At 43.1% G+C, this 27,501-nt stretch overlaps 1 protein-coding gene across 1 annotated transcript in view; it reads left to right on the top strand.

Annotated features, from left to right (window-relative positions):
• SRRM1 (serine and arginine repetitive matrix 1) overlaps nt 1-23,796 on the top strand; it is a gene marked incomplete in the record, with an annotated part of 533,145 nt that extends 509,349 nt beyond the window's left edge. The window contains 2 exon segments of the mRNA XM_053705381.1: nt 22,443-22,607; nt 22,897-23,796. Coding sequence (XP_053561356.1) covers nt 22,443-22,607; nt 22,897-23,001 — 270 coding nt within the window.
• Nucleotides 23,797-27,501: the final 3,705 nt, after the last annotated feature.

Genomic DNA, 27,501 nt, shown 5'->3' with positions numbered 1-27,501 from the left:
CCCCAAGGTGGAAGGAGCGGTTTCCACCCTGGCTAAGAGAACTACTATACCCATAGAGGATAGTTGTGCTTTTAAAGATCCTGTGGACAAAAAATTAGAGGGGTTACTCAAAAAGATGTATGTACAGCAGGGTTTACAATGGCAACCAGCTGTGTGCATTGCTACCGGCACCAGTGCGGCAGCATAATGGTTTGATGCGTTGTCTGATGCTATTAGGACAGACACTCCCCTGGATGAGATCCAGGATAGGAAAAAAGCTCTTAAATTGGCTAATTCCTTTATTATGGATGCTTCTCTTCAAGTTATCAAACTGGGAGCAAAGATTTCAGGTTTCTCTGTTCTAGCTTGCAGAGCCTTATGGTCTAAGCTTTTAGCGATTCCTTACAAGGGGAAGACCTTGTTTGGACCGGGCTTGATGGAAATAATCTCTGATATTACGGGAGGTAAGGGTCATCTTCTCCCGCAGGATAAGATAAACCAACAAAAGGGACATCTGAGTAATTTTCGTTCCTTTCGAAATTTCAATGGCAATACTTCTGCTTCCAAGCAACAGTCAACCTTCGTGGAGACCCAATCAGTCTTGGAATAAGGGGAAACAATCCAAGAAGCCTGCTATTGAATCAAATACAGCATGAAGGTCATGCCCCCAGATCCGGGACCGGATCTTATAGGGGGCAGACTTTCCTCCTTCCATCAGGCTTGGGCTCGAGATGTTCCGGATCCCTGGGCAGTAGACAGTGTCACAGGGATACAAACTAGAGTTCAAAAGTTTTCCTCCCAGAGGCAGGTTTCTGCTTTCAAGCTTATCTGTAGACAAGACAAAAAGAGGCGTTCTTACATTGTGTAAGAGACCTCTCCCACCTGGGAGTGATATTTCCTGTTCCCATACAGGAACAGGGTCGGGGATTTTATTCCAATCTGTTCGTGGTTCCCAAAAAAGAGGGAACCTTCAGACCAATTTTAGATCTCCAGAGTCTAAACAAAGGATCATTACAAGTTTCTGAGGTTTGCCTTTCAAGACAAACACTTCCAATTCATGGCTCTTCCCTTCGGTCTTGCCACAGCTCCCTGAATTTTCTCAATGGTTCTGGGATCGCTGATGGCAGTGCTTCGGTTACGGGGCATTGCTGTGGCACCCTATCTGGACGACATCCTGGTCCAGGTCGCCATCCTTACAACAAGCAAGATCCCACACGGAAATGTTGGTATCCTTCCTGCGATCTCACGGTTGGAAGGTAAATTTGGAAAAGAGCTCTCTAGTTCCAAATACAAGGGTAACTTTCTCCAACATTGGTGTGTCCGGTCCATGGCGTCATCCATTACTTGTGGGAATATTCTCTTCCCCAAAAGAAAATGGCAAAGAGCACAGCAAAAGCTGTCCATATAGCCCCTCCTCAGGCTCCGCCCCCCCCAGTCATTCTCTTTGCTTCTCTGAACAAGTAGCATCCCCACGGAGATGGTGAAGAGTATGTGGTGTTTAGTTGTAGTTTTTTTATTCTTCTATCAAAAGTTTGTTATTTTGAAATAGTACTGGTTGTACTATTTACTCTGAAACAGAAAGAGAAGAAGAGTTCTGTTTAAAAGAGGAGTATGATTTTAGCAGCAGTAACTAAAATCAATTGCTGTTCCCACGCAGGACTGTTGAGCCCAGAGAACTTCAGTTGGGGGGAACAGTTTGCAGACTTTTCTGCTCAAGGTATGACTAGCCATTTATCTAACAAGACTGTGTAATGCTGGAAGGCTGTCATTTTCCCTCATGGGGATCGGTAAGCCATTTTCTTAGACTTAAAAAAGAATAAAGGGCTTATTATGGGCTATTAACTGGTGGACACTCTTAAGGGCTAAATCGATTGCTTATTTAAGTATTATTTACAGTTTGAAGTGGATTTCACACTTTTTATTATTTGGGGAACGTTTTTAACGCCAGGCACTAGTTAAGACACCTTCACAGTCAGGAAGGGCCTTTCACTGTAGTAGGCAGAGCCTCATTTTCGCGCTATTATTGCGCAGTTTCTTTTGAGTGCAGTGCATGCAGCTGCATGTGAGAGGGTCTGGTATCCACTGAAAACGTTCCTAGAAGGCTTGAATTGGTATCGTATACCCCCCTGGGATAGGTGAAGTCGCAACAAACGCTGTGGCTGGGACTGTAGTGGGGTTAAAATTGTAAACGGCTCCGTTTTCCGTATTTTAAGGGTTAAAAGCTTGAAAATTGGGGTGCAATACTTTGAATGCATTAAGACACTGTGGTGAAAATTTGGTAAAGATTGGATAATTCCTTCATAGTTTTTCACATATTCAGTAATAAAGTGTGCTCTGTTTAACATTTAAAGAGACAGTAACGGTTTTGTTTAAAAACGGTTTTTGTGCTTTATTAACCAATTTAAGCCTGTATAACATGTCTGTATCTTCAGATAGATCATGTTCTGTATGTATGGAGGCCAAGGTGGTCCCCCCTTCAAATGTATGTGATAATTGTGCCATGGCGTCCAGACAAAGTAAGGACAGTACTGTCACATTTACTAAGGTTGCCCAGGATGATTCCTCAAATGAAAGAAGTAGGGATAGTTCTGCATCCTCTCCTTCTGTGTCTATACCAGTTATGCCCGCGCAGGCGACCCCTAGTACTTCTAGCGCGCCGAATGCAGTAATGGATAACTCCATAGCTAATATTTTATCCAAAATGCCAGCATTTCAGAGAAAGCGTGATTGCTCAGTTTTAAACACTGTAGAGCAGGAGGGCGCTGATGATAATTTATCTGTCATACCCTCAAAACAGTCTGAAGTGGCAGTGAGGGAGGGTTTGTCACATGGAGAAATTTCTGATACAGGAAGAATTTCTCAGCAGGCAGAACCTGATGTTGTGACATTTAAATTAGAGCATCTCCGCACATTACTTAAGGAGGTGCTATCTACTCTGGATGATTGTGACAATTTGGTCATCCCAGAAAAATTGTGCAAGATGGACAAATTCCTAGAGGTCCCGGTGCACCCTGATGCCTTTCCGATACCTAAGAGGGTGGCCGACATAGTGAATAAGGAGTGGGAGAAGCCAGGCATACCTTTTGTCCCTCCTCCTATATTTAAGAAATTGTTCCCCATGGTCGACCCCAGGAAGGACACATGGCAAACTGTCCCTAAGGTCGAGGGGGCGGTTTCTACACTAGCTAAACGCACGACTATTCCAATTGAGGACAATTGTGCTTTCAAAGATCCTATGGATAAAAAATTGGAGGGTTTGCTTAAAAAGATTTTTGTACAGCAAGGTTACCTCCTTCAACCAATTTCGTGCATTATTCCTGTCACTACAGCGGCGTGTTTCTGGTTCGAGGAACTGGAAAAGTCACTCAGTAAGGAGACTCCATATGAGGAGGTCATGGACAGAATTCACGCACTTAAGTTAGCTAATTCCTTTTTCTCTTGTTAAGTGTAGTCAGTCCACGGGTCATCCATTACTTATGGAATATATCTCTTCCTAACAGGAAGTTGCAAGAGGATCACCCAAGCAGAGCTGCTATATAGCTCCTCCCCTCACATGTCATATTCAGTCATTCTCTTGCAACCTAACTAAAGATAGGTCGTTGTGAGAGGTATGTGGTGTTTTTTCAATCAAAAGTTTATTTTAAATGGCACCGGAGTGTGCTGTTTGTTCTCAGGCAGCATTAGAAGAAGAATCTGCCTGCGTTTTCTATGATCTTAGCAGACGTAACTAAGATCCACTGGCTGTTCTCATCTGAGGAGTGAGGTAACTTCAGAAAAGGGGAATAGCATGCAGGGCCCCCCTGCAAACGAGGTATGTGCAGTAAATTATTTTTCTGAGGAATGGAATTGACTGAGAAAATACTGCTGATACCAATGTAACGTAAGTTCAGCCTTAAATGCAGTGATAGCGACTGGTATTAGGCTGATGAGTGTGTGTACACTGAATGTATTTTTCTAGGGAATGGAATTGACTCAGAAAATACTGTTAATACTAAAGTAATGTATGAGCCTTAACTGCAGTAAAAGCGACTGGTAGCAGGCTTATTAATAACACTTCATAACTTTTAAAGTGTGTGTTCAAAACGTTTTACTGGCATGTTAATCGTTTTTTGTGAGGTACTTGGTGATAACTTATTGGGGCATGATTTTTACCACATGGCTATCTTGTTTTCTGCATAGAAACAGTTAACTGAGCTTCCCCACTGTTGTAATATGAGTGGGAGGGGCCTATTTTAGCGCTTTTTTGCGCAGTAAAAATTCAGTCACAATCTGCCTACTTCATCCTCCATGATCCAGGACGTCTCTAGAGAGCTCAGGGGTCTTCAAAATTCATTTTGAGGGAGGTAATCAGTCACAGCAGACCTGTGACAGTGTGTTTTGACTGTGATAAAAACGTTAATTATTTGTTATCCGTTTTTGGGTTTTAAGGGGTTAATCATCCATTTGCTGGTGGGTGCAATCCTTTGCTAACTTAATACATTTACTGTGAAAAATTGGTTGCTATAACTAATTTGGTTCATTGTTATTTCAACTGTGACAGCTTTTTGTGCTTCTTAAAGGCACAGTAGCGTTTTTTATATTGCTTGTAAATTTATTTGAAAAGTATTTCCAAGCTTGCTAGTCTCATTGCTAGTCTGTTTAAACATGTCTGACACAGATGAATCTGTTTGTTCACTGTGTATGAAGGCCAATGTGGAGCCCCATAGAGATTTATGTACTAAATGCATTGATGTCACTTTAAATAAAAGTCAGGCTTTACATGTAAAGAAATTATTACCAGACAACGAGGGGGAAGTTATGCCGACTAACTCTCCTCAGGTGTCAGTACCTTCGCCTCCTGCTCAGGAGGTGCGTGATTTTGTGGCGCCAAGTACATCAGGGAGGCCCTTACAAATCACTTTGCAAGACATGGCTACTGTTATGACAGAAGTATTATCTAAATTGCCAGAATTAAGAGGCAAGCGTGATAGCTCTGGGTTAAGGACAGAGCGCGCGGATGAGGTGAGAGCCATGTCAGATACTGCGTCACAGTTTGCAGAACATGAAGACGGAGAGCTTCATTCTGTGGGTGACGGATCTGATCCAGGGAGACTGGATTCAGAGATTTCTAATTTTAAATTTAAGCTTGAGAACCTCCGCATATTGCTAGGGGAGGTATTAGCGGCTCTGAATGATTGTAACACGGTTGCAATTCCAGAAAAATTATGTAGGTTGGATAGATACTATGCGGTACCGGTGTGTACTGACGTGTTTCCTATACCTAAAAGGCTTACAGAGATTATTAGCAAGGAGTGGGATAGACCTGGTGTGCCTTTTTCCCCTCCTCCCATATTTAGGAAAATGTTTCCTATAGACGCCACCACACGAGACTTATGGCAGACGGTCCCTAAGGTGGAGGGAGCAGTTTCTACTTTAGCTGAGCATACCACTATCCCGGTGGAGGATAGTTGTGCCTTTTCAGATCCTATGGATAAGAAATTAGAGGGTTACCTTAAGAAAATGTTTGTTCAACAAGGTTTTATCTTACAGCCCCTTGCATGCATTGCGCCTGTCACTGCTGCGGCGGCATTCTGGTTTGAGTCTCTGGAAGAGGCCATTCGCACAGCTCCATTGGATGAAATTATGAACAAGCTTAAAGCACTTAAGCTAGCTAACGCATTTGTTTCTGATGCCGTCGTACATTTAACCAAACTTACGGCTAAGAACTCCGGATTCGCCATCCAAGCGCGCAGAGCGCTATGGCTTAAATCCTGGTCAGCTGACGTGACTTCTAAATCTAAATTGCTTAATATTCCTTTCAAAGGGCAGACCTTATTCGGGCCCGGCTTGAAAGAAATTATAGCTGACATTACGGGAGGTAAGGGCCATGCTCTACCTCAGGACAGGGCCAAATCAAAGGCCAAACAGTCTAATTTTCGTGCCTTTCGTAACTTCAAGGCAGGAGCAGCATCAACTTCCTCCGCTCCAAAACAGGAAGGAGCTGTTGCTCGTTACAGACAGGGCTGGAAAGCTAACCAGTCCTGGAACAAGGGCAAGCAGGCCAAGAAACCTGCTGCTGCCCCTAAGACAGCATGAAGAGAGGGCCCCCTATCCGGAAACGGATCTAGTGGGGGGCAGACTTTCTCTCTTCGCGCAGGCTTGGGCAAGAGATGTCCAGGATCCCTGGGCGTTGGAGATCATATCTCAGGGATATCTCCTGGACTTCAAAACTTCTCTTCCACAAGGGAGATTTCATCTTTCAAGGTTATCAGCAAACCAAATAAAGAAAGAGGCGTTTCTACGCTGTGTACAAGACCTCTTACTAATGGGGGTGATCCACCCAGTTCCGTGGACGGAACACGGGCAAGGATTCTATTCAAATCTATTTGTGGTTCCCAAGAAAGAGGGAACCTTCAGACCAATCTTGGACTTAAAAATCCTAAACAAATTCCTAAGAGTTCCATCATTCAAAATGGAAACTATTCGAACCATCCTTCCCATGATTCAAGAGGGTCAGTACATGACCACAGTGGACTTAAAGGATGCCTACCTTCACATACCGATTCACAAGGATCATTATCGGTACCTTCGGATTAGCTACGGCTCCAAGAATCTTTACAAAAGTTCTGGGCTCACTTCTGGCGGTACTAAGACCGTACCTAGACGACATTCTGATACAAGCGTCAAGTTTTCAAACTGCCAAGTCTCATACAGAGATAGTTCTGGCATTTCTGAGGTCGCATGGGTGGAAGGTGAACGTGGAAAAGAGTTCTCTATTACCACTTACAAGGGTTCCCTTTCTAGGGACTCTTATGGATTCTGTAGAGATTAAAATTTACCTGACGGAGGCCAGGTTATCAAAACTTCTAAATGCTTGCCGTGTCCTTTATTCCATTCCACACCCGTCAGTAGCTCAGTGCATGGAAGTAATCGGCTTAATGGTAGCGGCAATGGACATAGTACCATTTGCGCGCCTGCATCTCAGACCGCTGCAATTGTGCATGCTAAGTCAGTGGAATGGGGATTACTCAGATTTGTCCCCCCTGCTAAATCTGGATCAAGAGACCAGAGATTCTCTTCTATGGTGGCTTTCTCGGCCACATCTGTCCAAGGGGATGACCTTTTGCAGGCCAGATTGGACGATTGTAACAACAGACGCCAGCCTTCTAGGCTCAGGGATTATGGACTCAGGAGGAGAAACTCCTCCCAATAAATATTCTGGAATTAAGAGCAATATTCAATGCTCTCCTAGCTTGGCCTCAGTTAGCAACTCTGAGGTTCATCAGATTTCAGTCGGACAACATCACGACTGTGGCTTACATCAACCATCAAGGGGGAACCAGAAGTTCCCTAGCGATGTTGGAAGTCTCAAAGATAATTCGCTGGGCAGAGTCTCGCTCTTGCCACCTGTCAGCGATTTACATCCCAGGCGTGGAGAACTGAGAGGCGGATTTTCTAAGTCGCCAGACTTTTCATCCGGGGGAGTGGGAACTTCATCCGGAGGTCTTCGCTCAACTGATTCATTGTTGGGGCAAACCAGATCTGGATCTCATGGCGTCTCGCCAGAACGCCAAGCTTCCTTGTTATGGATCCAGGTCCAGGGACCCCAGAGCGGTGCTGATAGATGCTCTGACAGCCCCTTGGGTCTTCAACATGGCTTATGTGTTTCCACCATTTCCGATGCTTCCTCGATTGATTGCCAAGATCAAACAGGAGAGAGCTTCGGTGATTCTGATAGCGCCTGCGTGGCCACGCAGGACCTGGTATGCAGACCTAGTGGACATGTCGTCCTGTCCACCGTGGTCTCTGCCTCTGAGACAGGACCTTCTAATTCAGGGTCCTTTCAACCATCCAAATCTAATTTCTCTGAGGCTGACTGCATGGAGATTGAACGCTTGATTCTATCAAAGCATGGCTTCTCGGAGTCGGTTATTGATACCTTAATACAGGCTAGGAAACCTGTTACCAGAAGAATTTACCATAAGATATGGCGTAAATATTTATATTGGTGCGAATCCAAGAGTTACTCATGGAGTAAGGTTAGGATTCCTAGGATATTGTCTTTTCTACAAGAGGGTTTAGAAAAGGGCTTATCTGCTAGTTCGTTAAAGGGACAGATTTCTGCTCTGTCTATTCTTCTACACAAACGTCTGGCGGAAGTTCCAGACGTTCAGGCTTTAGCTAGGATTAAGCCTGTGTTTAAGACTGTTGCTCCGCCGTGGAGCTTAAACTTAGTTCTTAACGTTCTTCAAGGCGTTCCATTTGAACCCCTTCATTCCATTGATATCAAGCTGTTATCCTGGAAGGTTCTGTTTTTGATGGCTATTTCCTCGGCTCGAAGAGTCTCTGAGTTATCTGCCTTACATTGTGATTCGCCTTATCTGATTTTTCATTCAGACAAGGTAGTTCTGCATACTAAACCTGGGTTCTTACCTAAGGTTGTTACTAACAGGAATATCAATCAAGAGATTGTTGTTCCATCATTGTGTCCTAACCCTTCTTCAAAGAAGGAACGACTTTTGCATAATCTGGACGTAGTCCGTGCCCTGAAGTTCTATTTGCAGGCAACTAAAGATTTTTGTCAAACTTCTTCCCTGTTTGTCGTTTACTCTGGACAGAGGAGAGGTCAAAAGGCTTCGGCTACCTCTCTCTCTTTTTGGCTTTGTAGCATAATACGTTTAGCCTATGAGACTGCTGGACAGCAGCCTCCTGAAAGGATTACAGCTCATTCTACTAGAGCTGTGGCTTCCACCTGGGCCTTTAAAAATGAGGCCTCTGTTGAACAGATTTGCAAGGCTGCAACTTGGTCTTCACTTCACACTTTTTCAAAATTTTACAAATTTGATACTTTTGCTTCTTCGGAGGCTATTTTTGGGAAAAAGGTGCTTCAGGCAGTGGTTCCTTCTGTTTAAAGTTCCTGCCTTGTCCCTCCCTTCATCCGTGTACTTTAGCTTTGGTATTGGTATTCCATAAGTAATGAATGACCCGTGGACTGACTACACTTAACAAGAGAAAACATAATTTATGCTTACCTTATAAATTTATTTCTCTTGTAGTGTAGTCAGTCCACAGCCCGCCCTGTCTTTTTAAGGCAGATCTAAATTTTAATTAAACTCCAGTCACCACTGCACCCTATGGTTTCTCCTTTCTCGTCTGGTTTTGGTCGAATGACTGAATATGACATGTGAGGGGAGGAGCTATATAGCAGCTCTGCTTGGGTGATCCTCTTGCAACTTCCTGTTAGGTAGAGATATATTCCATAAGTAATGGATGACCCGTGGACTGACTACACTACAAGAGAAATAAATTTATCAGGTAAGCATAAATTATGTTATTTTAGATGCCGCTTTGCAGTTAGCGAGATTAGCGGCGAAAAATTCAGGGTTTGCAATTGTGGCGCGCAGAGCGCTCTGGCTAAAGTCTTGGTCGGCGGATGTATCTTCCAAGACAAAATTGCTTAATATCCCTTTCAAAGGTAAGACCCTTTTTGGGCCAGAATTGAAAGAAATTATTTCAGACATCTCTGGGGGAAAGGGCCATGCCCTCCCACAAGATAGGCCTTTCAAGGCTAAGAATAAGTCCAATTTTCATTCCTTTTGCAATTTCAGGAACGGACCGGCTTCCAACTCTGCAGCCTCTAGACAAGAGGGTAACGCTTCCCAGACTAAACCAGCTTGGAAGCCAATGCAAGGCTGGAACAAGGGTAAACAGGCCAAGAAGCCTGCTGCTGCTACCAAGACAGCATGAAGGGGTAGCCCCCGATTCGGGACCGGATCTAGTAGGGGGCAGACTCTCTCTCTTTGCTCAGGCTTGGGCAAGAGATGTTCAGGATCCCTGGGCACTAGAAAGTCTCTCCAGGGTTATCTTCTAGAATTCAAGGAACAACCCCCAAGGGGAAGGTTCCACATGTCTCACTTATCTTCAAACCAAATAAAGAGACAGGCATTCTTACATTGTGTAGAAGACCTGTTAAAGATGGGAGTGATACACCCAGTTCCAGCTGTGGAACAAGGTCAGGGGTTTTACTCAAACCTGTTTGTAGTTCCCAAAAAAGAGGGAACTTTCAGACCAATTCTGGATTTAAAAATTCTAAACAAATTTCTCAGAGTTCCATCGTTCAAAATGGAAACCATTCGAACAATTTTACCTACAATCCAGGAGGGTCAATATATGACTACCGTGGATTTAAAGGATGCGTATCTACATATTCCTATCCACAAAGATCTTCACCAATTCCTAAGGTTCGCCTTTCTGGACAAACATTATCAGTTTGTGGCTCTCCCATTCGGACTAGCCACTGCTCCCAGAATTTTCACAAAGGTGCTTGGGTCCCTTCTGGCGGTTCTAAGACCAAGGGGCATTGCAGTGGCACCTTATCTGGACGACATTCTAATTCAAGCGTTGTCTCTTTCCAAGGCAAAGGCTCATACAGACATTGTTCTAGCCTTTCTCAGATCTCACGGGTGGAAGGTGAACGTAGAAAAGAGTTCCCTGTCTCCGTCGACAAGAGTTCCCTTTTTGGGAACAATAATAGATTCTTTAGAAATGAAGATCTTCCTGACAGAAGTCAGAAAGTCAAAGCTTCTAAACTCTTGTCAAGTTCTTCACTCTATTCTGCAGCCTTCCATAGCTCAGTGCATGGAAGTAGTAGGGTTGATGGTTGCAGCAATGGACATAGTTCCTTTTGCTCGAATTCATCTAAGACCATTACAACTGTGCATGCTCAATCAGTGGAATGGGGACTATGCAGACTTGTCACCAAAGATTCAAGTAGACCAGATGACCAGAGACTCACTCCATTGGTGGTTGTCCCAGGATCACCTGTCTCAGGGAATGTGTTTCCGCAGACCAGAGTGGGTCATTGTCACGACCGACGCCAGTCTATTAGGCTGGGGCGCGGTCTGGGATTCCCTGAAAGCTCAGGGTCTATGGTCTCGGGAAGAGTCTCTTCTCCCAATAAACATCTTGGAACTGAGAGCGATATTCAATGCTCTCCGGGCTTGGCCTCAACTAGCGAAGGCCGGATTCATAAGATTCCAGTCAGACAACATGACGACTGTAGCTTACATCAACCATCAGGGGGGAACAAGGTGTTCCTTGGCGATGAGAGAGGTATCCAAAATCATCAAATGGGCGGAGGATCACTCCTGCCACCTATCTGCAATCCACATCCCAGGAGTAGACAACTGGGAGGCGGATTATCTGAGTCGTCAGACTTTCGATCCGGGGGAGTGGGAACTCCACCCGGAGGTTTTTGCCCAGTTGACTCAATTATGGGGCATTCCAGACATGGATCTGATGGCGTCTCGTCAGAACTTCAAGGTTCCCTGCTACGGGTCCAGATCCAGGGATCGCAAGGCGACTCTAGTGGATGCATTAGTGGCGCCTTGGTCGTTCAACCTAGCTTATGCGTTTCCACCGTTCCCTCTCCTTCCCAGGCTTGTAGCCAGGATCAAACAGGAGAAGGCCTCGGTGATTCTGATAGCTCCTGCGTGGCCGCACAGGACTTGGTATGCAGACCTGGTGAATATGTCATCGGCTCCACCATGGAAGCTACCTTTGAGACAGGATCTTCTAGTACAAGGTCCATTCGAACATCCAAATCTAGTCTCTCTGCAGCTGACTGCTTGGAAATTGAACGCTTGATTTTATCCAAGCGTGGGTTTTCAAATTCAGTGATAGATACTCTGGTCCAAGCCAGAAAACCTGTGACTAGAAAGATTTACCATAAAATATGGAAAAAATATATCTGTTGGTGTGAATCCAAGGGATTCTCCTGGAGTAAGATTAAAATTCCTAAGATCCTCTCCTTTCTCCAAGAAGGTTTGGATAAGGGTTTGTCAGCGAGTTCTCTAAAGGGACAGATTTCTGCTTTATCTGTCTTGTTACACAAACGACTGGCAGCTGTGCCAGATGTACAAGCTTTTGTACAGGCTTTGGTCAGAATCAAGCCTGTTTACAGACCCTTGACTCCTCCTTGGAGTCTAAATTTAGTTCTTTCAGTTCTTCAAGGGGTTCCGTTTGAACCCTTACATTCCATAGATATCAAGTTACTATCTTGGAAAGTTCTGTTTTTGGTTGCTATTTCTTCTGCAAGAAGAGTTTCTGAATTATCTGCTTTGCAGTGTAATCCACCCTATCTGGTGTTCCATTCAGATAAGGTCGTTTTGCGTACTAAGCCTGGTTTTCTTCCGAAGGTTGTTTCCAACAGGAATATTAACCAGGAAATAGTTGTTCCTTCTCTGTGTCCGAATCCAGTTTCAAAGAAGGAACGTTTGTTACACAATTTAGATGTAGTTCGTGCTTTAAAGTTTTATTTAGAAGCAACTAAGGATTTTAGACAAACCTCATCTTTGTTTGTCGTTTACTCTGGTAAGAGGAGAGGACAAAAAGCTACGGCTACCTCTTTCTTTCTGGCTGAAAAGCATTATCCGATTGGCTTATGAGACTGCCGGACAGCAGCCTTCTGAGCGAGTCACAGCTCACTCCACTAGAGCTGTGGCTTCCACATGGGCCTTAAAGAACGAGGCTTCTGTTGATCAGATAGGTAAGGCAGCGACTTGGTCTTCTCTGCACACTTTTGCCAAATTTGCCAAATTTGATACTTTTGCTTCTTCGGAGGCTGTTTTTGGGAGAAAGGTTTTGCAAGCCGTGGTGCCTTCCGTTTAGGTAACCTGATTTGCTCCCTCCCTTCATCCGTGTCCTAAAGCTTTGGTATTGGTTCCCACAAGTAATGGATGACGCCGTGGACCGGACACACCAATGTTGGAGAAAACAGAATTTATGCTTACCTGATAAATTACTTTCTCCAACGGTGTGTCCGGTCCACGGCCCGCCCTGGTTTTTTAATCGGGTTTGAAAAAATTCTTTCTCTATACACTACAGTCACCACGGCACCCTATAGTTTCTCCTTTTTTTCTCATAACCGTCGGTCGAATGACTGGGGGGGGCGGAGCCTGAGGAGGGGCTATATGGACAGCTTTTGCTGTGCTCTTTGCCATTTCCTGTTGGGGAAGAGAATATTCCCACAAGTAATGGATGACGCTGTGGACCGGATACACCGTTGGAGAAAGTAATTTATCAGGTAAGCATAAATTTTGTTTTCTTGGGAACAATAATAGATTCCCTATCAATGAAGAGTTTTCTGATAGAAGTCACGAAATCAAAGATTTTTTATTCTTGTCTAGCTCTGCAGTCCACTCCTTGGCCATCAGTGGCTTAGTGCATGGATGTAATCGGGCTGATGGTGGCTGCGGCAATGGACATCATCCCTTTTGCTCGGTTCCACCTCAGACCTCTGCAGTTAAACATGCTCAGACAATGGAACAGAGATTATGCGGACTTGCCTCCTCGAAAACTACTAGAGCAAGAGACAAGGGATTCTCTTCAATGGTGGTTGTCTCTGGATCAGCTCTCCCAGGGAACCTGCTTTCGCAGACCATCTTGGGCGATTGGTCCCCATCCTATAAGGCTGGCATCTTGTCACAGTCTGGGGCTCCCTAAAGGCTCAGGGAGTTTGGAGTCTGTTCTACCTATAAACATTCTGGAGCTGAGAGCGATCTTCAGTGCTCTTCTGGCCTGGCCTCAGTTGGCTTCGGCCCAGTTTATCAGGTTCCAGTCGGACAACATAACTTCAGTGACTTACATCAATCATTAGGGAGGAACGAGGAGTTCCTTAGCGATGACAGTTATCCAAAATAATTTGGTGGGTGGAAACCCACTCTTTCTGTCGGTCGGCGATCCACATCCCAGGGGTGGACCACTGGCAGGCGGACTTCCTCAGCAGGCAGACCTTTCATCCGGGGGAGTGTGAACTCCATCCGGAAGTGTTTTACAGCCCGATTCTCAAATGGGGTCAGCCAGAATTGGATCTCATGGCATCTCGGCAGAATGCCAAGCTTCCGAGGCTCGGGTCGAGGTCCAGGGACCCTCAGGCAGTACTCATAGACGCCCTGGCGGTACCTTGGACCTTCAGTCTAGCTTACCTATTTCCTCCGTTTGCTCTTCTTCCTCGGGTCATTGCTCGAATCAAACAGGAGAGGGCCTCGGTGATCCTCATTGCACCAGCTTGGCCTCGCAGGATTTGGTATGCAGATCTGGTGGACATGTCTTCGTCTGCCACTTTGGAGGCTTTGGTTGAGGAAGGACCTTCTAATTCAAGTGCCCTTCCTTCACCGAAACCTAGTTTCTCTGAAGCGGACTGCTTGGAGATTGAACGCTTAATTTTATCCAAGCTGGGCCTTTCAGAATCGTTCATAGAGACCATGATTCAGGCTCGTAAACCTGTTACTAGAAGGATTTATCATAAGATATGGCGTAAATATCTCTATTGGTGTGAATCCAAGGGCTACTCTTTGAGTAGAGTTAGGATTCCTAGAATTTTGTCATTTCTCCAAGAGGGTTTGGAGAAAGGATTATCAAGTTCCCTAAAGGGTCAAATATCTGCCTTGTCTATTTTGTTACATAAGCTTCTGGCGGACGTTCCAGTCGTGCAATCGTTTTGTCAGGCCTTGGTCAGGATCAGGCCTGTGTTCAAACCAGTTACTCCTACATGGAGTCTTAATTTTGTTCTTTAAGGGGCTCCGTTTGAGCCTATGCATTCCTTAGATATTAAGTTATCTTGGAAAGTTTTGTTGTTTCTTTTACAAGATACGATGAGTCCACGGATTTCATCCTTACTTGTGGGATATCGCCTCCTGGTCAGCAGGAGGAGGCAAAGAGCACCACAGCAGAGCTGTATATATAGCTCCTCCCTTCCCTCCTACTCCAGTCATTCTCTTTGCCTGTGTTAGTGATAGGAAGAGGTAAAGTGAAGTGTTTAGATTCTTCAATCAAGAGTTTATTGTTTTTAAAATGGTACCAAAGTGTGCTATTTTACTATAGGGTGTAGCCGCATTCCTTGTCGGCCTCTAGAGTACAGCTACAGGTGGCTTTAAAGCAATGGGAACTGGTGGGGTTTTACCTGCACTGTGCTTCCCATACTAGTGCTGCCCTAGATGATGCAGATGATATCCAAACGGTAGCGTGTTCAATGTGTTTGGATGCCACTGTGGAACCCCCTGCTCCATTTTGTCCCTCATGTATTGAGAGGGCCTTGCATTTTAGAGACAAAATTATTTTTGACAAATCTTTGACCAAGTTGAATGCTTATCAAGAGTCTACAAATGAGATGCAGAGCATGCTGCAGCTTTCTCCCCAAGCGTCACAGCCCTTAACACCCGCTCAAGCGGGGCCTTGTATTTCGCTTTTACATTAAGACATAGCTGCAGTGATGTCCTCTACACTTTCTGATGCGTTAGCTAATTTGCCCATATCGCATGGCAAGCATATCGCACGGCAAGCATTCAGGACAATTATGTAGTAAATTCTGATTCTATGATGGCGATTACGGACGTACCCTCCCGGGGATCTGAGTTGGAGAGTACGGCGGTGCTTTCAGAAGGTGAACTGTCTGACTCAGGGAGTGCCTTACCTCTGACTGACTCTGAGGTAGTTTCTTTCAGGTTTAAACTTGAGCACCTCCGTTTACTACTGAGGGAGTTGTTAGTTACTCTGGATGATTGTGACTCTATAGTGGTCCCTCCAGAGAAATTGAGTAATTTGGACAGATATTTGGAAGTCCCATCTTATTCGGATGCCTTTCCAGTCCCGAAAAGGACTTCAGAGATTATTGCAAAAGAATGGGAGAGACCAGGTATTTCCTTCACTCCTTCTCCAGTTTTTAAAAAGATGTATCCTATAGCCGACGCTATTAGAGATTCTTGGCAGACGGTCCCTAAAGTTAAGGGTGCTGTTTCTACTATGGCCAAGCGTACTACTATTCCTATTGATAGATTTGCGTTTAAGGACCCTATGGATAAGAAATTGGAGGGTTGTCTTAAAAAAAATTTACGTTCATCAAGGATTCCTGTTACAACCTGCGGCTTGCATTGTCAGTCACCACTGCGGCTGCTTATTGGTTTGATGCTCTGGAAGAGTCTCTTAAGACTGAGACTCCTTTGGAAGAGATACAGGATCGAATTAAAGCTCTTAAGTTAGCTAATTTGTTTATTACAGATGCTTCCCTGCAGATTACTAAATTGGCGGCTAAGAGTTCGGGCTTTGCCATCTTAACACGCAGATCTTTATGGTTAAAATCTTGGTCTGCGGATGTGTCATCCAAATCTAAGTTTTTGGCTATTCCTTACAAGGGGAAGACCCTGTTCGGGCCTGACTTGAAGGAGATCATTTCTGACATAACGGGAGGCAAGGGTCATCTCCTGGAACAAGGGTAAACAATCCAAGAAGCCTGCTGCTGCTACAAAGTCAGCATGAAGGGTCGGCCCCCGATCCAGGACCGGATTCGGGGGGGCAGACTCTCTCTCTCTCTTCGTCCAGGCCTGGATAAGAGATGTTCAGGATCCCTGGACACTGGAAATTGTGTCTCAGGGATATCAGTTGGAGTTTAGAAACTGTTCCCCCAGAGGAAGGTTTCTTCTTTTAAGATTATCTGCAAGCCAGATAAAAAGAGAGGCGTTCTTACGTTGTGTAGGAGACCTTGCTTCCATGGGAGTAATACGTCCCGTTCCAATACAGGAACAGGGTCAGGGGTTTTTGTTTTTGTTTTTTAACAATTTTTTCCTTTTATTTAAATCCAGCAAAAAATCACAATACAAACTCAAGAAGAGAAAGGACATACTTCAACATTTTTCCTTTCTTGTCTTTTTGCACCACGCAGGGTCAAGACATTTTATGTTATACAATCTCATAAAAAAAAAGACAAAGTACTGTGATTTATAATACTTCCAGAAAAAAAAAAAACAATTTAAATGCTGGACTTTTATTTTTCCCTTTTCCCCTGGAGGGGGAAAAAGGGCAACGAACCAAACAAACAAACAAGATATAGCAAACAGAAAACCAAAAAAAAGAGAGGAAAGAAAAAACTTACTTGGAATACATGTTATCACTCGCTACCATATTTAGGATGTGTTATGACTCAGAAAATTGGGCTACACTATCCTGATTAATAAAGCATTAAAACATCCTATGAGGTGTGTCTTTGCTAAAACGGCACAGATCGCGAATAAATTACCAGTAGGTTAAGCGCAATCGTGGATGTATATAACAGCTCTATTTCAGATGAAAATTAACATTACATTTTTGGCAATGCATTTATAAACAACTAAGATGTATACCAATAGGATTTGATCTGGTGCTTTAGAGAGGCCATGCGGTATTTACACATCCGCAACATTGAAAGCAGTAACTAATACGTTACCATGACAATCTAGACAACATATAGAGCGGAATCTAACGCTGGGCCAGCCCTATGCCCTGATGAAGTCACTTTGCAGTGACGGAAACGCGTCGACGGGCGGGGCTTGGTATACAGCGAGTCCTAACCTTTTACATACAGCTAATCACCAGCGGCAATTTTGTAATTTATCCGCCTTAGATATTTTGTTACCATACCTCGCTGATACTCGGTTGAGTCCCCTAATAGGGGCTAATATATAGTGCTTTGGCGTTTTGATGTTTAACAACATGGTTACATGGGTTTATACTCATTAGAGCACATTCACAGTTATATCATTACACGGTATGCATAATATCATATGCAGACAACATATGTGAGGTCTAGCTCTGATTTGAGAGTTATGTCTATCTATACCCCAAGCGTCTGTCTGTGAATGTGCTGTATGTATGGATTGTTAACCTAGTTAACCTTTTAGGGATCTAGCCAGAAATCGTCTGACTTTATTTGATCAAAGCAGTACGCAGGTAGGACGACGCCTTTGAGCACATAGCTTATGTTTGCATTTAGTATGAATACTGATGCGTGATTACATGAATGACAATTTGAATACCTGCTGATTACAGTATCCCTTACCAATTCAGAGTGGACTCAAGCTTACCAGGCCCTCAAGCCCTCATTTTAATTTATGAGATGCTACATACTTAAGGCTACACAGCATTAGAATTTTGGAAGTGACCTATCCCATTATTCCACTAGCCGTATGTATCTCTCTCCCCTTTTTTAATTATGGGTGGATGCAAGGTAAATAGTCATTATAGCGTCTGGAAGTAAATATACCCATTCTCTTTTACTATTTACACCATCTCACCTATGGTAATGTCTTTTTGCATATATGTTTAATAAAGTGTAATTTTAAACCCCATTTTCTATCTATAACCTTAGTGTATAATTCTACACTTGGCTTAAATGCCATAAATCCCCTCACTTTCCCTAATCTTATTCTATAAAGGATTTCAGACAGTCTACATCTCTTTTTGTGGTGTATTCTGGGAGGGGCAAAGGGCCTCTGCTACTACTTTTTTTTTTTGTTTGATGAGCTTGATTCGCTTGGCTTATGAGACAGTGGGACATAAGTCTCCTCAGAGGATCACGGCTCATTCAACTAGAGCTGTGGCTTCGTCTTGGGCCTTCAAGAATGAGGCCTCCTATGGAGCAAATTTGTAAGGCGGCTACCTGGTCCTCACACTTTTACAAAGTTATTGATTCTGCGGAAGCTGTTTTTGGGAGAAAGGGTTTTGCAGGCTGTGGTGCCCTCAAATTAGGGTTCGCCTTTTACCCTCCTGGTTTCATTCAGTGTCCTCTAGAGCTTGGGTATATGTTCCCAATGGTAATGAATGAAGCCCTGGACTCTCCTCCCTTTTAGATGGAAAACCAAAATTATGCTTACCTGATAATTTCATTTCCATCGAGGGGAGGAGAGTCCACGGCTCCCGTCCGTATCTCCGTTGGGCGGCCCTAAATTTATTCATCTTCTGGCACCTTTTACACCCTGATATTTCTCCTACTGTTCCTGGTTCCCATGGCAGAATGACTGGGGGATGAGGGAAGTGGGGAAGGTATTTAAGCCTTTGGCTGGGGTGTCTTTGCTGCCTCCTGGTGGCCAGGTTCTTAATTCCCACAAGTAATGAATGAAGCCGTGGACTCTCCTCCCACAGATGGAAATTAAATTATCAGGTAAGCATTATTTGTTTGCCTTCCATTATAGGGTAGCACCTCTTCGTGTTCTACTAAGGCATGTTTTGGCAGTGCTGGAGGATCCCAGTCCTAGTGGGCCGAGGGCCTCTGCCTTCTGTGCCGGATGGCAAGCTGGGTTAGACATATGGGATGAAACCAATCTCCTTGACGTCTTGGTTTTTCTTTTCTTTCTTTTATGTATTGGTTCCAGTTCTGAGCTTAGGAGAATGGGGTCTCTGATCGGCTGGTCCTGTTGGTATGCCCCTTCTCCTTGGGCGTTCACCCACGGGTGCTGCTTTACTTTTATTTGGATCCGGTTAGGATGTGTTTGATTTGTTTTAGAAAGCTCATGTCTGATATAATTCCGTTTTGGGAACGTTCTTTCTTTGGAACTGATACCTGGGATTTTGTGGTCGCATGGGCACTTCCTCGGAAGTTGCACATTTTTTCTTAAGAGCATAATTATGTTTCTAGTTTATTTATCAATCCTTGCAGGTCGATTTTTTTTTTCTTGGACAGTTCTGGAGTGTTCTTGTACCAGACGGGTACTAGCTGCTATTCCTTATGGTTCATGTCACCCTCGTGGTGCTGATTATCCTGTCGGATTCTGGATGTCTCTTTGGCCTATTGATGCGGGCTCCGGGCTCGGATCCTACTACAAGGTATGGGGCCTAGTGTTTAGATCAAACGCTTCTTAGGAAGGTTGTGAGCTCAAATCCAAGTTGGTCTTTCTTGCAATTTGCTTGGAATATGTGATTGACTTTTTAAAGCTTCTTGTGGTTTCTAGAGGTCTTTTTGGACTCGGAACCGTAGTGCTTCCTTCCTTCCTTCCTTCCTTTAGAGTTTGGAGATTTGGATGACCTCCGGATGTCTGGAGATACCAGTTTTTCCCTTCTTTGGTTGGGCCGTCTGGGTCTGGAAGTACGTCATGTCTTTCCTGTTTTTTGGGAGTGCAAGGGTGTGATTCACCTCGTTTTTTCTCCTGGTTTAGTCCCATGGTCAGCTTGGCTTACCAGGTGTTGCAAGGCTCCCATTGTTGTCCTGTTGCAGGGATTTCCGGTAGACTAATCCTGAATGGAACTCTGGAGATATGTCTTCTTAATCTAAGAGCTGTTCCTTGTAATCCCGTGGTCGTTAAACTCTGGTGTTCTCCTTCAACCCTCTAGCAGATTTAGCCTTTTGGGCTTGCAGGTAGGAGGTCTGGGGTCAGATTGATACAGTCCTTTGCCTTTTTGAGGTCAAGTCACTGGGTTACATTTATTTACACCGGCGTGTAGATCAGTTAGTAAAGCCTGTCTACAATAGATTCTTAAGATCCAATGGTGCTGGTTGCCATTTTCTTAGGCCGGTTAAGATATTTTTCCAGACTCTTGGTTTTGAGGCTGTTGCTAGTACCCTACGTCTAAGTACTTTGGAAAGGTTCTGTCTAGGGTACACTCCTCCATAGGAGGCAGCTTAAGGGCTCCTCAAGAGGTTAGATATTTCGATCATTCCAGTTTCTCTGGGACTCTGACTTATGGCCATGTGTCTTGCCTGGATGCGGGCATGGGCGGTTCAGTTTCTTTGGGGTTTGGATCTCCCGTGTGTCCCTTTTGAAGGGGGCTGGGTTTTTTCTTTTTGGATCTCATGGGAGATTGATATCGGCTTGAAGTTTATTTTTGAGGTCTGACGGGTCCCTACTTTGTCTTCTGGGGCATCTATTGTTTTGCTGTAGACCTAGGGTGGGGGTATGAGTTTCTTGTGTTTGCCCTCCTTTGATTTGGAGGTACCTCAGTATCTGTTAAGGCCACTGGGTCCTTTTTGTTTTTCTCGCTTCTGAGGGTTTTTCCCTTCCTTGCGTACTCAAAATTACAGGGCTGGATTCTGCTATTAGGACGCTGTGAGGCAGAGCACTATCTTCCTTTTGGGAGTGTTCCTCCTTTAGGGAAGGCAGTCTGTAGGGGTTCTGGAACCCGAGCATGTATTTTCTGTCATGGCTCAGGGTAGCATGCCAGTTTTAAGTAGCGGTCAGAGCTCTACACAGAGGTTTTGCTTGCTTGTAGACACATCCTTTCCCAGAGGTCTGAGCAGAGTTTTTGGTATTCTCTGTTTTCAGTCTTGTCAGCCTTTGTTCTGGGCCATTACCTTAGTGAAGGTCAGGGATCGGTCTGCTCTGTTAAAGTATTGATTGTGTACTTCAATCTAGTATGTTCTCTCCTTCAGTGGGGGTGGGGGGGGTACTTGATGCTCCTTGGGGTCCGGTACTTAACTGGACAGGAGCTGTTGCCGATGTCTCTCGGCCGTTCTCGTGGGATGAGGTCTCACGATGGCTTAAGGTCAGCTTTGCTGCCTTGAGATTGGTCATCACGAGTTCTTGTTTAGAGGTGGCTCTCACGAAGAGCTCTTTTCTTAGCTGCTAGGGCAGTTAACCTACCTATACTGTCTAGTCTAATGGGTTTTCGACTTGACTATGATACAATGGGGAACTCGCAGATTTTTGGAGCACTGTCTGTTGTATGGTGCTGTCATGGATCTGAGGGTGGCTCTCTGATCATCCTAGTGATTGTTTTTCCTGGGTATGGAGTTTTTCTCTTTGGTCCTTGCCCTTCTAGGGAGTTAATTTCCCTGAGCAGTGGTCTTGTAGCAACCTTGGGTTTGCTCTAAGTTTTGCCTTTTTTCCTTTGTTGGATGTTCCTTTGGATCTCTTATTGGATCCTCTGTGCTCCCTCTCGGGGGTAGAGTGAGGTTCTTTTTCTTTGGGTTGGGGGTACGTTTTGTGGGAGTCTAGAGCCGCAGGGCTGGCTCCTTGGAGGCTTTTGTGCTCACAGTACTCTGGGGATCTGAGTGCCCTCTAACACTGCTTTGCAGGTTGTTATGCTTCCCTGATAATTTTCTTTTTTTCTGACGGGAAGAGTCCACAGCTCCCCGCCCGCGTTAATCTTCTTCTGGCACCTTTTTCACCCTGATATTTCTCCTACTGTTCCTTCTTCCCTTGGCAGAATGACTGGGGGATGAGGGAAGAGGGGGGGAGGTATTTAAGCCTTTGGCTGGGGGTCTCTTTGCCTCCTCCTGATGGCAAGGTTCTGAATTCCTAAAAGTAATGATCCCGTCAGAAAAAATAATCAGGTAAGCATAATTTGTTTTATGCTTTTACTCCTTTTACATCTCACTTCTTGGCTACATGTTAAACTAAGGTATAAGTGAGGTGGGAGGTGTATTTATAGGCATTTGAGGTTTGGGAAACTTTGCCCCCTCCTGGTAGTTATGTATATCCCATACGTCACTAGCTCATGGACTCTTGCCACCATGAAAGAAATTCATTTATCAGGTAAGTTCTTACATAAATTGATTTTTGAAACTCTAAAGTATTTATTAAAGAATTTTTCAAAAATATTTATTGCTCATCTGTCATAGGAATGACAGAAAAGTGCTCTCTTTAAATTTTTAAATGAATGTGGTTTGATGCTGTTTCTTGTTTTTAAAACATTTTTCAAAATTTGGTTCTGACTTTACAAACTGTTTACACTTTCTTCAGACTTCAGACCAGGATGGTGGAGGTAAAAAGAAGAAGAAAAAGAAAGATAAGAAACACAAGAAGGAAAAGAAGCACAAGAAACACAAAAAACATAAGAAGGAGAAAGCGTCTGCTGTTTCACCATCCGAAAGAAGAGAGCAGGATGTAGACACAGACACAAAAAAGGTGAGGAGAGAGCATAACTATGCCCCTTTTCCAGTTAGTTGCTCCTTAAATAGACCTAACATATAATCTCTCAAAGGAGATGAATTGTTAAGCTCTCAAGTCCCTACCCCATTATTACCAGAGGGCTTATGTCCTCTAAGCCCATTCAGGGGGCTCCCTATACATTAGTTCTGATCACCAATCACTGTTCTGCCTCCTTTTCTGTCTTCCGCTGCAGCATTATAAAAATTCTGCTGATGACGGGCGTGTACATCCCTAAACAAAAATCCTATAAATTTCCCCTTCCCAGGAGACTGAAAGTGACGGCGAGGGAAATCTGGACGATTTGGAGAAGCATTTGCGAGAGAAGGCGCTTCGCTCCATGAGAAAAGCACAGGTCTCCCCTCAGTCGTAGTCCTTTCCGGTTCCTGTTTGATAATAATGTAAAAATGTTTCCTCTTTTTGTCTTCGAAACAAAATTCCTCATCAGATGTGTTTAAGACATTTAAAATATACCAATTGTTGTATTAACCTGTTTTGGTTTCTGCCATGTAATCAGAAAAAAAAGTATGACACAGCAGTTGTCAAATTTTTGCCTCTGTGGCAAGTTGCATCATCTGTAATGTGTTTTCTGCCTCGGCGTTCTTGGGGGTAACGGCAATTATTTTTTTATTTGTATCTAAAATTCCATGAACATGCCATGGATTTCCCTTGTTTAATAAAATGTACATACTTTAATTTTGTTTTCATTACTTCAGTATATAAAGGGGGAAGGTCTTATGTGGGCACCATTACTGTACTGCTAACAGAGAGCCTTTAATAATAATGGTTTTGTGGACGTATTGTTTTAATGTTACCGTTTTGCAAATACACGTTTATAAACTTGATTATTGATAAAGGTCATTGCAAATCATTACCTGCTGGATATAATATATGCAGCAAAATGTGTTTCCCAAAATACTTCAGGTTGTTTCATTAAGGACTTGAATTGTAACACTGAAATGTCATTCTTATTTTATTAAAATTTTTTGTAAGGGGTGTGTTCCCACCCTAGTTCCTAAAGTTGCATATATATATTTTTTCTGACTCTTGTGACGCGGACATTTTCTTTTTTCCCAATTATCAAGCTGTTCTATTAATGCCCTGGAATTCTAAAACATTAAGAATCTGACACTTGTGGATTAAACAAATGTAAATTTCTACATTTAAAGTATTGCTCCTTTTTTTTTGTTGATCTTAAACTACCTGACTGCAATGCATTTTGCCAAAATGCACTACAGGAAAGTGATCAATCAGAGTCTCACAATTGGTTCTAAAGGTGACAATCTCAAATTAATGTTTTTCTTTAGTGTGAACTCTTAGTTACATTTAAAGGGATTGTAATTGAACATTTTTTATATATATATATATATATATACCATATTTTATAATCTGTGATTCTGATAATTATAATGCCTCTGAAGTGAGAATGCAGAGTGAACTTGTATTCCACATGGTCACTGGTTGCACACACCAGTGACTCATAGCGGTCCCTACTTGGTCTGAGCAGAGGAAACTTATGGACACTAAAACTTTGCAAATTATTCAATGTTTTATTAAAAGAAAAACATTACACCTGCATATTTATTCTCAGGCTAATCCTTGTTTTGTAGACATGAACATGTCCCATTAAAGGGACAGTATACACTAAATTTTCATATAACTGCATGTAATAGACACTACTATAAAGAATAAGATGCACAGATACTGATATAAAAATCCAGTATAAAACAGTTTAAAAACTTACTTAGAAGCTGTCAGTTTGGCTCTGTTGAAAAGGCAGCTGGAAAGCCCACTGCAAGTGGCAAATAAGACACTCCACACCCTCCCCCTTCTTTTGCATATGAAAAGACCCTTTACACAAACAGGAGCAAGCTGGAGAAGGTAGCTGACGGTATTCACATAAAACTTTGGGGCTTGGTTAGGAGTCTGAAAATCAGAGCAATGTTATTTAAAAATAAGCAAAACTATACATTTATTTATTTATAAACTTTATGGGCTATATAAATAGATCTACAAAACATTTATGCAAAGAAAAAATGAGTGTATGTCTCTTTAAGCTTGAAAGTGTGTGTGTGTATATGTATGTGTATATATATATATATATATATCTATATATCAAAAACTTGCAGTCACTGGACTTTAACACCAAACATTTAATGTAACGTTTCGGAGACAAAGTATCCCCTTCCTCAGACAAAAGTGAAATGGCAATACAAGCAGTATAAAAAAGGCAAACAAAGTGATAACCCCTCCCCCCAATTAAGACAAAAAAACGCAAATGGTAATCATGACTACCACACAAACCAAAGTGACAGTGTTGCTAAACCAAACAACTAATTTTGAAAAATTAGGATTGAGTCAAGTGGTTAAATATTGGAGTGTAAAGCACTAGATAAGTGTGAATTAAAAATGTATATACATATATCCAACTTATATGGAATAATACATTTATAAATGTGATACTCCCATATGGACAAGTATTTCACAAGCATATCCCCTTATAAACTGCTTAATAGGGAAAATTGCATGATAAAGAAAATGGGAAGCACACACACACACACACACAGAGAGCTCACAGTCTGATCGTTCAACTGTCGGAGACCAGTTGCGTGCACAACCCAATGGTATTGTAAGATTAGGGGAAATCACAGTGACAGGTGATTACATTACTATCAGTAACACAACGCCTATTTCAAAACACTTTTACACACTCACTTGTGTGATCAGAACGACAAACGGATCACTGGGAATGAGAAAGACATCCAGGACCGGTCATGCCGAAAACCGTAAGTGGAGAGGGCGTGTAATGACATCACGTCACCTAGGCAACAACGGAAGCGTAGCGCACATACAGCGCATACTCAAACCGTGAGAAAACAGAAACATATGTGGGCTAAGAGCCCAAGCACAAAAAAATATGCCATAGTCCACACATCAATAGAACCTAGTGATTAGCATCACACCTTAAACATGAGTATGCGGTGTGATGCTAATCACTAGGTTCTATTGATGTGTGGACTATGGCATATTTTGTGTGCTTGGGCTCTTAGCCCACATATGTTTTCTCACGGTTTGAGTATGTGCGCTACGCTTCCGTTGTTGCCTAAGTGACGTGATGTCATTACACGCCCTCTCCACTTACGGTTTTCGGCATGACCGGTCCTGGATGTCTTTCTCATTCCCAGTGATCCGTTTGTCGTTCTGATCACACAAGTGAGTGTGTAAAAGTGTTTTGAAATAGGCGTTGTGTTACTGATAGTAATGTAATCACCTGTCACTGTGATTTCCCCTAATCTTACAATACCATTGTGTTGTGCACGCAACTGGTCTGACAGTTGAACGATCAGACTGTGAGCTCTCTGTGTGTGTGTGTGTGCTTCCCATTTTCTTTATCATGCAATTTTCCCTATTAAGCAGTTTATAAGGGGATATGCTTGTGAAATACTTGTCCATATGTGAGTATCAAATTTATAAATTTATTATTCCATATAAGTTGAATTTATTATTCCATATAAGTTGGATATATGTATATACATTTTTAATTCACACTTATCTAGTGCTTTACACTCCAATATTTAACCAATTGATGACTCAATCCTAATTTTTCAAAATTAGTTGTTTGGTTTAGCAACACTGTCTCTTTGGTTTGTGTGGTAGTCATGACTACCATTTTGGCGTTTTTTTGTCTTAATTGGGGGGAGGGGGTTATCACTTTGTTTGCCTTTTCTCCAACATAGGTGTGTCCGGTCCACGGCGTCATCCTTACTTGTGGGATATTCTCTTCCCCAACAGGAAATGGCAAAGAGCCCAGCAAAGCTGGTCACATGATCCCTCCTAGGCTCCGCCTACCCCAGTCATTCTCTTTGCCGTTGTACAGGCAACATCTCCACGGAGATGGCTTAGAGTTTTTTAGTGTTTAACTGTAGTTTTTATTATTCAATCAAGAGTTTGTTATTTTGAAATAGTGCTGGTATGTACTATTTACTCAGAAACAGAAAAGAGATGAAGATTTCTGTTTGTATGAGGAAAATGATTTTAGCAACCGTCACTAAAATCCATGGCTGTTCCACACAGGACTGTTGAGAGCAATTAACTTCAGTTGGGGGAACAGTGAGCAGTCTCTTGCTGCTTGAGGTATGACACATTCTAACAAGACGATGTAATGCTGGAAGCTGTCATTTTCCCTATGGGATCCGGTAAGCCATGTTTATTACGATCGTAAATAAGGGCTTCACAAGGGCTTATTAAGACTGTAGACTTTTTCTGGGCTAAATCGATTCATTATTAACACATATTTAGCCTTGAGGAATCATTTTATCTGGGTATTTTGATATAATAATATCGGCAGGCACTGTTTTAGACACCTTATTCTTTAGGGGCTTTCCCAAAGCATAGGCAGAGTCTCATTTTCGCGCCGGTGTTGCGCACTTGTTTTTGAGAGGCATGGCATGCAGTCGCATGTGAGAGGAGCTCTGATACTTAGAAAAGACTTTCTGAAGGCATCATTTGGTATCGTATTCCCCTTTGGGCTTGGTTGGGTCTCAGCAAAGCAGATACCAGGGACTGTAAAGGGGTTAAAGTTCAAAACGGCTCCGGTTCCGTTATTTTAAGGGTTAAAGCTTCCAAATTTGGTGTGCAATACTTTTAAGGCTTTAAGACACTGTGGTGAAAATTTGGTGAATTTTGAACAATTCCTTCATGTTTTTTCGCAATTGCAGTAATAAAGTGTGTTCAGTTTAAAATTTAAAGTGACAGTAACGGTTTTATTTTAAAACGTTTTTTGTACTTTGTTATCAAGTTTATGCCTGTTTAACATGTCTGAACTACCAGATAGACTGTGTTCTGAATGTGGGGAAGCCAGAATTCCTATTCA

The sequence above is a fragment of the Bombina bombina genome, chromosome 3 (genome assembly GCF_027579735.1).
Source record: "Bombina bombina isolate aBomBom1 chromosome 3, aBomBom1.pri, whole genome shotgun sequence".
Lineage (NCBI taxonomy): Eukaryota > Metazoa > Chordata > Amphibia > Anura > Bombinatoridae > Bombina > Bombina bombina.
This window is presented reverse-complemented; position numbering and strand designations above follow the sequence as displayed.